At 36.9% G+C, this 12,400-nt stretch overlaps 1 protein-coding gene and 1 pseudogene across 1 annotated transcript; one reads left to right on the forward strand and one right to left on the reverse strand.

Moving 5' to 3' along the window:
* Positions 1–901: 901 nt before the first annotated feature.
* Positions 902–7,175, reverse strand: LOC105048295 (rho guanine nucleotide exchange factor 8). Its single transcript, XM_010927564.4, has 7 exons — positions 5,302–7,175; positions 4,890–5,006; positions 3,801–3,955; positions 3,590–3,664; positions 3,198–3,470; positions 2,194–2,514; positions 902–2,088 (listed from the first exon to the last, which is right to left on the reverse strand). Exons 1-7 carry the CDS (start codon positions 5,564–5,566, stop codon positions 1,672–1,674), a joined length of 1,623 nt encoding a protein of 540 aa, XP_010925866.1. The 5' UTR covers positions 5,567–7,175; the 3' UTR covers positions 902–1,671.
* Positions 7,176–7,975: 800 nt separating this feature from the next.
* On the forward strand, positions 7,976–9,598 carry LOC140859373 (uncharacterized; annotated as a pseudogene).
* Positions 9,599–12,400: the final 2,802 nt, after the last annotated feature.

The following is a 12,400-nucleotide window of genomic DNA, read 5'->3' on the forward strand; positions in this document are numbered from 1 at the left end:
TTTCGTTTGAAATTTTAAATGACAAGAAAGTTCTTAAAAATTATGACATTCGTTCATAAAAATTATGACACTTGCAGAAAATGCTAAACTGAACTTTTCTGTAGGATCGTCATAATTTTTTATTTTTACGAAGAGATGGCATAATTTTGCGAAAGAGTGTCTTATAATTCTGTGAATGGGTATTTAAGATATCCCTTTATAAAAATTATCACATTCCTTTACAAAAATTTTGACATCCGGTAGAAAAGTTTAGTTTAGCATTTTCAGATGTCATAATTTTTATAAAGAGTGTGATAATTTTTATGAAGAGATGTCTTAAATACCCTTCACAGAATTATGACATCTCTTTCACAAAACTTATGATATCTTTTCATAAAAATTATGACATCCTGCAGAAAAGTTTAGTTTAGTATTTTCTGTAGGGGTGTCATAATTTTTGTGAAAGAGTCATATTTTTTAAGAAAGATATTTTTGTCATTCAAAATTTTAAACGAAAAAGTAGAACTGTGGATATTAAATGCACGTTGGAAAGCGGTGGCTATGTGATCCAATAGGACGAAGTGGTGCGCTCCATGTCAGATTTTCTACACTGCGGACGGTGCACAAAGGATTTTAATGTTGAGTTTGGTCTCTTGACCATTTTGGCCCATAAAGGAACTGATTGGAACTGTATTTATGTTTTTCTGTCACCACCCCGATGTAATTCAGATGTTAGGCATTGCAATCCAATGGCATGAGGCCTGCAATTAGGATGTGAAGTGGGTAAATAGGGTTCTGGACAGCAAACACACAGGTCTCTATAAAACCCCTTTTTGAGCATAGATGATTGCTGGGTTTCTGTAGTGCAAGATTCTGTGGTTGAGCACAAATATGTCCCGACTGACAGCAAATTATTTTCAACAGCACCAATTTGAACGCTATCAGATTGCACTGATTGTTTGCTCTGTTGTGCGGTTAAATCACCATTTATGTCACGCAGGGCTGCAAAAATTTTGCGACACCGCCTAACCTGGTATTTAACATGTGGGGTCTTTGCTGTACATCTAACTCCAGTTTGTGATGAACTTGAACCATGTGGTGATCAAATACAGGCTGGGCATGTTTTTATGTGGTAATTATGTGCAGTGATAGGTTTATCTAAAAGATATATGTTTCGTGTATGACTTGCCTTGAGGTTTTCTGCAATCTAAAAGATTGAAAAATGAAAAATCTATCTGTAAACCTACAAAATCAACGACTATTTAGCTTATTGAAGAAATAAGATGATAGTTTGCACGAATTCTGTGGAAGAGAACCTTAAAACCCTTCATTGCTCTTTTTTAAAAAAGAGAATTATGCAATCTATGTGGTACCATTATGGGCGTCAAAAAAATTAGTTATCTAGAATCTCATTTGGGATGGTGTAAGTCAGAATGTGATTAGTAGCTACAAGGAGAGGCCAAAAAAAAAAAAAAAAAGATGATCAGCAACTACAAAGTATGTGGCATTTGAGATAAGAAGTATCTAGTAAGTCAAACAGAACCAGCACTTTCCCATCGACAAGAGGGGTCGACAAATCATTAACAATTAATCTATCAAGCTCTAACATTCTTCTGCACTATTTACAATTAAATCGAAGCTGTGTGTGTGTGTGTGTGTCCAATTTCATATCTCCTCTACTGTTAGAAATCCTCAATGGCGAGCTGTCGGGCTTCTCAAGCCTCCCAAGATCTCGAGCTTCTCTATATAGGAAAATTTCTTTGCCCCAATGGTAGGATGCTTCTTCAGTTTTTCCAAGTTATTCAAATTCCCTGAATCCTTATTTCCCGCTTCTGCATCTGGATCAAAATGCCAACCCATGAAATCTGACAGTGTCATTGAGGTGGGTGCTTCCTTCAACTTCTCCAACTCCTCTTTCGGGTCCAGTTTCTTCACCGTTCCTGTTGTGTCTGAATCAGACAACAATGTGTGTTTTCTGTTGGAGTCCTTGTGTGATGGATCTCGAGCAACCGAGTCTGCATATAGAACATCTTCAATTCGCGACATCACTGTGAATGCTAAGCTTTCTAGAACCCTTGAGTAGCATTCCAAAATAGATTGTCCGACATCCTGCAGAAAATTCAGTAGAAGGTCCAGAGTTTGTTACATTGTTCTACAGTCGAGGGAGAACATGTTATTCTAGGATGATGAAGCAAGAGACAGTTTGTTTCTTACTCTGTTGTACTGGATTTTGCTTATGTCAAGGGCTGATTGAGGAATGCCAGGAAACCTTTGTTTGATCAGGTGTAAGATGGTCTCTGCTCTCTCTTCAAACTGCTCCCTCTTCTCTAAGCTAACAGCTGAACCCCAAGATGATTTGCCATCCTTATTGTGCATCTTCCTCTTCCAAATGATAATGGATGCTTCAATCCGGTTTTTGAGGTCAAGGACCTTGTGCTCTGTCGACAAGTCCATCGATGCAAGGAATTCTTCAGGGTCAAACACTTCAACGGTAATGCTCTTATAGATTGCATCTCCAAGGCTTGACCTCCCATTCTGTCACAAGGAGGAAAAAATCCAACTTAGGACATAGATATCGTTAAAAGAGAATTAAAGAGTGCGTGTGCTTCTTTTCCTTCTCACAGTAATGAAGATCAGGAAAATGAGATAGTATTATACATAGGCAGCTTCCTCAAGAAATTGAACACTTATTGTCAAAAAAGGAAAAGATCACATTTTCACTACCCCAATGTTTAAATGTCTGGTATGCAGGCTGATAATTCTCTGGTATATCAAAACTTCATCAAAAATTATCTCGCACCAAGCATAATGCTGAAAGATATAATTTTCTATCTTAAATACTATTTCAAATCACTGAACATGACAGAACAGAATAATTCTCTAGACTATTTATACATGATTATATGACAAATGGACTAAAATGCCAGAATCAAATGAACAGGCACAAGGATCACTCAGGGAAGCACCATAACAATGAAATTCCTCTTTTAGAAGTCATTTTAGATGTCAAAATTCCTGCACCCAGAGTTTTAATACTAGTTGGATTATTTAATACAATGGAATCAGCGAAAATCAAATCTGCATTTATAATATGCAACCTGATATCTTAAGTAAAAAAATGATATCATTCTAGGGTGGCATCTCATTAGGAATTTCATGATTATGTGGAATTATAGAACATATTGGCTGCATAATAGAAATCAAATAAGAGTTCACACCTTTGGAAGCGATTCAATATAAACCTCAGGGACCTCCATTTCCATAAGAACCTGAGCATTTATAGCCATAGCTGCCTTGAGAACTTGGTTTACGGAATCTTTTTGGAACAACAACCATCTTTTGGAGACCTCAGAGAGCCCATCTGGAGGAACTTTGACAGTGGGAAGCCACCACTTGTCATCCTTCCTCTTTGCATTCCCTTTCTCAGACTCATCGGCATCCCGTGATACGTACCAAAATTCTTTCTGGTCTTTGAAGTTGTCAAGATAGCCCTGCATTTCCATGGAAAAGGCTATGAAATGAGAATTGAAATCTGCATGAGTAATAAAGATTCCTACCATTATAATTATTATGATTATTTGTAGAAAGAAACAGGGATAGGCTATCTCACAATGAGCATTGCATCAAGCTTGCGCAAGGCAGGAATGTTCATGAGGAGATCTTTGCGTTGCTGAGTTACCATTATCTGTAAAAGAAAAGTAAATGACAATCAAAGTCATGCAATTTTGAAACAGATCAATATGTATATTGCTTAAATTTTTATGTATTGGCATAGAGAAGATTATTGCAGAATGGAATAAGAGAAAAAAATCATCTATAACCTCCATGTGTGATCCATCTTTTGATGTCTGTTGTGAAGGAACAAATTCAACAATATGATCAGTGACAGATAAAAGCCAATCAATTTCTCTATGCCACCTTGCTTTCCTTTCAGCAGACATGGGCTCTAAGCGCCATTGCTCACCAAAAACAGAAGCTGCATTAATCAGAAAGAAGAAAACAAGAAGGTATAAAAAGTTGTCTTAATTTGTGCTTGTAATGAGTTATGAAATATCTAGTAGTGTAGAAAGATGTTTGTCCATATTTAGCTCCATTAACACTGATAAAAGTAGGGACTTTGACAAGTAGTCCTTTCCCAACCCAAGTAAAAAGTAGTTCGCTTTTCTTATTGAATGATATAGAAAACCTCGCTTTCCATTAATGGGACAAAACAACCCATGCTGCCCAATTAATGATTGCCTTGTCTTCTTCAAGTAACAGTTATAACCTTAATCTTCTCTCTCAAAAATAAAAACCATTTCTACTATATTGTAACAAATCCATCTTGGACGATCCATGTCTCCACTCTCCCTGATTAAGGTTATAACCATTGTTCAACATAAAGAGACTATGAGATTCTTCAAAAATAAATAAATACATAAAATACCATCAAAATGGACAAGGTTGCATTCTTTTTCCAAAAGCTGGAATCTTTCATTCCTGTTTCCTCGCTGGATGACATCTTATGAAAATATTCTTTCCATCAAAAAGACATTTTATGACATATATTCTTCCATAGCCAATGCTAAATCAGAAATTGAATTTAATGTTGCAGATACTGTAGCTATTACCAATCAGTTTTAATCCGACAATATGCCATCAATCAGTTCAATAGATAGAAGTTGCGTGAAACTAAAATATAGATGTCTAAATATATAAATCAATTTTTAAAAAGACTTCTATTCTTGAAAAGTGAAGAGATCATTATAAAAACAAATTTTGTTTTCAGTCAGCCATTCATTTGATTTCATGTAATCCCGAACAACATTTTGACACATATTATTTTGTTAAATGAACCATACAATGTGTTCTGTACCAACAAATACGTGCAAATGAATGAATGAATAAATGACAGGAAAAATGAGCAATACCTGCAAGATTGGTGATGGCATTGGACAGAGCCAGAGCTGATGAAACTCCCTTTCCACCCCCTGACATGTCTTCACCCAGAAGAAGCTTCGCAAACCTCTCCTTCATTAGCTCCATATCTGAATCAGATTTACCAAATTAGAGATTATCATCAAAACCATCTACATTATTCTCCAACACTTGCCTACACCTGAGCATAATTCAGGAGGAAAAACTCTCCAGATAAGATGATCCCTCAGTAACAGGATCACAAACCAAAAGCCACTCGGCTTAATCTAACCTAATTCAGACTTTTGATCACCTTCTCTACCAATTTAATAAATCTCATTACTTCCTCTTGCTTCTATTTCCCTACCGCATCTATTAGCATTGAAATCATAAAATAGCTTTCCAATTGGATACAACGGCTATTACCTGACGGCATCCCATCTCGGCCACCCTTGCCCAGGCGAGACTTTGGGGCATTGCTCGGCGACCGGTCGAGCGCCCAGCCGATCTGCTGTCCGTCGATGGGACAGCCCATGTTTGCTCCGTGGCTCCGAAATATCTTGTTCTCCTCGTTTCCACCCGCGCCCTCCAGAATTAGGCTCTGCGCCGGGCGTCCCGAGATCTCGCACATCCGCTCCCTTCCCTGCGTCGGCTTGTCGAGGCTTGGTCCACGCTTGAGGAGTCGAACCATGAGACGTTTTAGCGACTCGACTTTGGACGAGATGCTATGGAAGGGGAGCCGGTCATTTCTCTGAGAGGGACAACCAAGAAGCTGGAGGAGGTGGGCGAGCCTTGGAGATCGCGTGGTTGAAGGGAGTTTTGGGGGGAGAAATGGAGAGGAAAGGAGGGAACTTTATGGCTAGCTAGAAGACTTATACAATCAAGCTAGGAGATGGAAAGGATGGGCAAGGCAGGAACTTGATGGCTTCAAGACCTATAAAATCAAGCAAGGAGATGGAAAAGAGAGGAAAGGTGGAAACTTGATGGCTTAAGAGATGGAAGAAGAAGAAGAAGACCACCTCTCCACCAAGGCCAAGGAAAGGAAATGGAGAAAGAAGGAAATTAAGCTGGCAACTTTGTTGTTCTGGGAGAAGGTTTCAAGGGAATGGGAGAAGGAAGCAGGAGATGGGAGAGGAGGCAAAGGTAGCACCTTGAGGTTTGGAGATAGTTGAAGAAATGGGAGAGGAAACCCATCTTCCTAAAGCCTAAAGAGTGATTGGGGAGTTGGGTAGGTTTGTTTCTCTCCTGTTGAACTGCGGCAAAGGAGGAGGAGGGGTTTTCGGAGGGATGTCTTGCTTTACTATTTTTAAGAGCTCCAACGTGGGGTGCATGTTTGAGGATGGGGTTTGGAGGAGGAAAGGTGGTGGAAGGGAATAGAATATAGTTTAGAAAGGGGTACCTTTTTTAGGAGGGGACATCAGAGGACGTACTCATTTGGAGGGAGGGGAAGGGATGGAGACTGTTAGTTTTCTGTTTAAAGGTGCAAGGATGCCAAAAAGCCCGGGAAATGTACATTAGAATCCTCCCTCCCTTGGAGACCACCTGGGAGAGAATTGAGGTAGTAACCCAAATCATGGAAGCAGGATGTACCGAGTGTGTAACACCACCACCTCTCGTGACACCAACTCAACTTGTATGTATGGGGTTTGGTTTGCTTTTTGGTGCTCTATATGTTGGCATTTAGACAAATGGTGGATCTCTGGCTAAGTTGTTTATGTGAAAGGCACACAGAAGGTGGTGGATTCCCATGTTCTTCAAACAGTACAGAGAATTAGATTATTAGGTGAGAGCTAATCGTATTATCATCTAGCTTAAAAGATGATGTGATGTAAGAAGAAAGTTTCACTAAGGAATTATGATCTATTTCTAGGATTGTAAACTATACAAGTTTAGTAAAATATACCAAGGAGCCAATGAGTTTTGAGTGCCGATGGCATTTGCTTGCTTGCATGAGGGTTGACCCACAAATTATTGGTTAAAGATTTCTTCAATTGTGATCGAATGTTTTGACAGAATGGAAGGAAATAAAAGATCTGGAATTCTCAATCGGGCGCAGACTCCATATTTCTTTCTGGGCTTCATGATCTCTGGTAGGTAGTCTCGTCTTTCTTAGCAGACTTTGGATACAAACATGTCTCCAAACACTATGCCTTTGACTTGCTAAAGATGCTGTTCCAAATAATTGCGTCAACGCCATTTCTTCATCCGTTTCTTTAAGTGTTGCTCATAAGAACTTTTAGTAAACAAATATTTTTCATTGGGAAGTTCGATCATTTTGGAGTGGACAGATCCAATACTTTATTACTACCCAAAAAAAAAAAAAAACATAAGGGTGAGGATGATTAATCAATATAATGGGTGAGAACAGGATTTAGCTATTGAATACTCTATCGCTATAAAAAAAAATAAAAAATAAAAAATAAAAAATAAAAAAACATAAGAGTGAGGATGATTAATCAATATAATGGGTGAGAACATGATTTAGAAATGTTAAGAAAAATAATTATGAAGATCTTTTTCACATTAAACAAAAATCAATGGCTGATATTCTCTACAGAATGTGCTAAGATTTCTCATCAATGATGTTAAAAAAAATTTCTGAAGATCCTCGTCACTTAAGAAAAATAATTCTGAAGATCCTCCTCACATTAAATGAAAATCGATGGCTAATATTCTCCACAGAATGTGCTAAGATTTATCATCCTTAAGAAAAATTCCTAAAGATCCTCCTCACTTAAAAAAAATTCTCCTAAAGATTCTCCTCACATTAAATGAAAATCAAGGCTAATATTCTTCATAGAATGTGCTAAGATTTCTCCATAAAATCCTCAATTATTTTTGTAATTGTTTGCAATTAGTTGATCTTCTTATATGTATACATTCATGCAAATCAATGGAAATGACATGGTTTATTTCAAACTTCTTATATAATTTTTTTTTTCATGGTATCAGAGCCCACACCTACAAACGTCATCATGTCAAAATCCACATCTACCAATGAATTTCAACTCACTATCCAATCCTTTTTTATCAATGTTCCAGTCTTATTTCTATAAAATTAAACTCAACCAACTTTCTACTATGGCGCTTCCAAATTATACCCCTAGTCAAAAGCTTGGGTATTTATCATCATCTCACCGGTGATACAAAATCCTCAACAGAGACAGAGGATGAGAAAGATAGCAAAATTTCCAACCCACTGTACGAGTCTTGGATGACCAATGATGATCTTCTTACTTCTTTGTTATTTGGGACCATGAATGAAGACATCATCAGTTCCATCTTTGGCCTAGAGACAGCATATGAGGTATGGACATTACTGGAACAATAACTTCTTTCAATGACTATTGAGAAAGAAGGCCATTTGAAGAACATGCTCATGACCATCAAGAAGGGATCGAGATCCTTAGAAGATTACCTAAAAGATTTCAAATCTATTGGTGACACTCTTGCCGCTATAAAACAACCCGTTCCAAATCTTGACAAAGTTTTTCATTTGCTCGTGGCCTTGGCTCAAACTATGAGAGCTTCAAAAATGTCATGGTCATAAACCACCTTATCCGTCCTTCACAAAATTTGTGCAGGCTCTCCAAGGCTTTGAGCAGAATCAACTTACAAAGAAAGAAGAAGAAAAGGCTTTTTTGGAACATGCTGAAGCTTTCTTTGGGCAACAGGGTCGTGGTCGAAATAATAGAGAAAGATGTGAAAATTTCACCTCATGAGGCAGAGGTTTTACTCCTGCAAGATGCTACAACTTAGGAGATTCCTCATCAACAAATTAAGACATCTCTGTACAATAGAAAAGCAACAGAAATCAAGATAACAGTAGCCGTCCACCAAAAGGAATCACTACCCATGGACAGTAGCCAAAACTTGCAAATAAGGATAAAATTTTTTGTCAGATTTGTAACAAACCAAATCATGCTACTATTAATTGTTGGTATAGGTATGATTACTCTTATCAATCTGAGAAATTTTCACAAGCACTGGCTGCCTTCACTATTGATGATTATAATGATCCATCTTTCTATGTAGATTCTAAAGCTACAACACATATGACAAATGATGCAGGTAAACTTTCTTACATTAAATCATACAATGACAATGATGTTATCTATGTGGGGGATGAAAATAGTTTACCTATATTTCACATTGGAGAAGTAAACGTAAATACAGAAGATGAGCAATTAAATTTAAAGGATATGCTTGTGGTTTCAGATTTGAAAAAAAACCTTTTATCTATTGAAAAACTTACTATAGATAACTTGTGTACTGTTGAATTCACTTCTACTGACTTTGTAGTTAAGGATCAAAATCAAAGGACGATAGCAAAGGGGCATTAAAAAGGATAACTTTATGCTTTAAGTGACACTTCTCAGGAGGCTCTTAGTGCAATAAGGAAAGGTGGATCATCTACAATCCTTTGACATCAAAGACTTGAACACCAAATACAAAGATTTTATCTTTGTTAAAAGAAAAAATGTTATTGATATTTCTTATTGGATCTCTAGATCTGCTATCTATACAAATTGTCAAATGGGAAAGAGTTGTAAACTGCCTTTTCATTCATCAAATAAACTTTCAAAATCTCCTCTTGAGAAAATTCACTATGATCTTTGGGGGCTTGCTCCTTTGATTTCAAATCAGAAGTTTCAGTTCTATGTTGTCTTTATGGATGATTTTTTCAGGTTCACTTGGTTATATCCATTACGGAGAAAATTAATCTAATTTCTTTGATATTTTTAAAGAATTTCATAGGCTTGTTGAAAACAAGTTTGATCATGGCATTAAGGGTTTTCAATATGATGAAGGAGGTGAATTCAACTCTCATGAATTTCTTACCTATTTGAAAACTAATGATATTGAGACACAAATCTCTTATCCAGAAATTTCAGAACAGAATGATGTTGCAGAAAAGAAGCATCATCACATTGTTGAAACTAGTTTAATTATGCTATTTCATGCAAATTTGCCAGTAACCCTTTGGGTTGATATTTTTCTCACTGCAGTTTATCTTATCAATTGGATGCCGTCCTCAGTTTTATCAAATGACACTCCATATCACAAGCTTTACGAAAGACATCTAGATTACAAATGTTTGCGGGTTCTTGGATGTCGTTGCTTCTCTTCGTTGAGGCATCAAAGTGGCAATAAGTTTGTTAAGTAGACATATCCGTGTGTTTTTATTGGCTATAGTCCTATTCATAAGGGATACCGATGTCTAGATCCTATAACAAGAAGAGTCTATATCTCTCGTCATGTTATTTTCGACAAAGAATGCTTTCCTCACAAGGAACTTGTATCCTCTTCACAAAATAAAATAGGAGATCCAACATTAACTTTTTCTGAGTTTCCTACCCACGATGAATCAAATGATTTCAATAAGAAAATTGATTCAATTTTGGCACGTAAGGAAAACTCACACTCAACTAATTCTTTCAAATTCTGCGATCACACCTATCTTACAAATCAATCCAAAAAACTACGGACTCAGTTGCTAAACAACTTATCAAAACTGAGGCTTCTCAAGATATTTTTGAAGAGCCTTAAGCTGTACCTGGAGATCTTTAAGATGCATTTGAGGATTCTCAAAATTCGTATATTTCTCAAGACTCAAATAGCGTTTCTACCATTGATGCTCAACCAACTAGAGTTCAAAAGCCACCTGCATATCTAAAAGATTATGCTCTAGCCATAGAAGTTTTTCCAACTGAGCCAAAAACTCTTAAAACAGTCTTCAAAGATCTAAAATGGGTGTCTGCCATGAAAGAAGAACTTCAGGCTTTATATGACAAAGACACATGGACACTTGTTCCACAACCTCACAATACAAATGTTGTTAGCTCCAAATAGATCTATCGTATCAAGTACAAAGAAGATGATTCCATTAATCATTTTAAGGCAAGTTAGTTGCTCGAAACTTCACACAAGTTTCTAAATTGGACTATGATGAAATCTTCAGTCCAGTAGTCAAGCCAACCACTATTCATCTTGTTATAGCTCTCTCCATCTCACTCAAGTGGAAATGCGATAACTAGATGTTAAGAATGCTTTTCTACATGGGCGTCTCAAGGAAATAGTGCATACGGAGCGGCCATCAGGATTTACTGATCCCACATACCCAGACCATGTGTGCCTTCTCAAATGATCACTATATGATCTCAAGCAAGCACCTCATGCCTGATTTGATCGTCTCTCTCAGTTTATCCTTTTTCTTGGGTTCTATTGCAGTAAGGCCGACTCCTCTCTTTTCATATATTGCCATGGTGCTATCATTACTATTTTTTTTGTGTATATTGATGATATTTTAGTTATAGGCAATGATGATTCTTTCGTCAATGATTTACTACATCAACTTGGCAAAGAGTTTGCCATCAAAGATCTTGGTTCTTTTTGGTATTTTTTTGGAGTGGAGATAAAATCTTTCTCTGAAGGAGTTTTTCTTACTCAAACTAAGTATATTCGAGATCTCCTTAACCGCACACGTATGTTTGAAAGCTCTTCCATATCTACACTTTTAGTTTTAAAGGATAAGCCTACTGCTTCAGATACAAAATTAGTAGATTCCACTACTTATCGTAGCATTGTTGGAGCTTTGCAATACCTGATATTCACTAGACCTGATATTATTCATGCTGTCAATTGAGTCTGTCAACAATTCAATGCTCCTACACAAATTCACTTGAGGGCAGTCAAGCGGATATTGCGGTACCTCAAGGGAACTATGGACTTTGGAATTCGATATCTTGCTCAAAATCCTGTTTCTTTATATGGTTTTAGTGATGCTGATCGGGCAGATTGTCCTGCTACCAGACGAAGTACTACTGATTTTTGCATATTTTTTGGAGCTAATTATATTTCTTAGTGCTCAAAGAAGCAACCCACAGTTGCTCGTTTGAGTTCCGAGGTAGAATACAGGTCTATGGCATTCACTACTGCTGAGATCACTTGGCTCACTTCTCTTCTTAAAGACTTTGGCATTTTTCTTCATCAACCTCCTCAACTATTTTGTGACAACATCAGTGCTCTTCATATATTTGTCAATCCTATATTTTATGCTCGTACTAAACACATAGAGATATACTATCATTTTGTTCGAAAGAAGGTAGCCATGGGTGACATTATTACGAGCCATATTCTTTCCTCATCTCAGCCTGCAGATATATTCACCAAGCTTTTACCGAAGCGAACTTTTCATCTGCTCCGAGACAAGCTAGGAGTCCATGTTCATTCCACCTCCAGCTTGAGGGGGAGTGTCAAGGAAAATAATTCTGAAGATCTTTCTCACATTAAACGAAAATCAATGATTAATATTTTTCACAGAATATGCTAAGATTTCTCATTAATAATGTTAAGAAAAATTCTTGAAGATTCTTCTCATTTAAGAAAAATAATCCTGAAGATCCTCCTCATATTAAATGAAAATCAATAGCTGATATTCCTCACAAAATCTGCTAAGATTTCTCATCAATGATATTAAAAAATATTTCTGAAGATCCTCCTCACTTAAAAAAAATTCTCTTGA

The sequence above is a fragment of the Elaeis guineensis genome, chromosome 7 (assembly GCF_000442705.2).
Source record: "Elaeis guineensis isolate ETL-2024a chromosome 7, EG11, whole genome shotgun sequence".
NCBI classification, from domain to species: Eukaryota; Viridiplantae; Streptophyta; class Magnoliopsida; order Arecales; family Arecaceae; genus Elaeis; species Elaeis guineensis.

Bases quoted from the DNA above. Each gene is read 5' to 3' on its own strand.
- LOC105048295 (XM_010927564.4), bottom strand. From the start codon at position 5,566: ATGGTTCGACTCCTCAAGCGTGGACCAAGCCTCGACAAGCCGACGCAG. The intron at 3,471-3,589 runs GTGAGATAGCCT...ATGGAAATGCAG, and splicing joins AGCTTGATGCAATGCTCATT to GGCTATCTTGACAACTTCAA. The intron at 2,515-3,197 runs GTGTGAACTCTT...TCCTTGTGACAG, and splicing joins ATATTGAATCGCTTCCAAAG to AATGGGAGGTCAAGCCTTGG.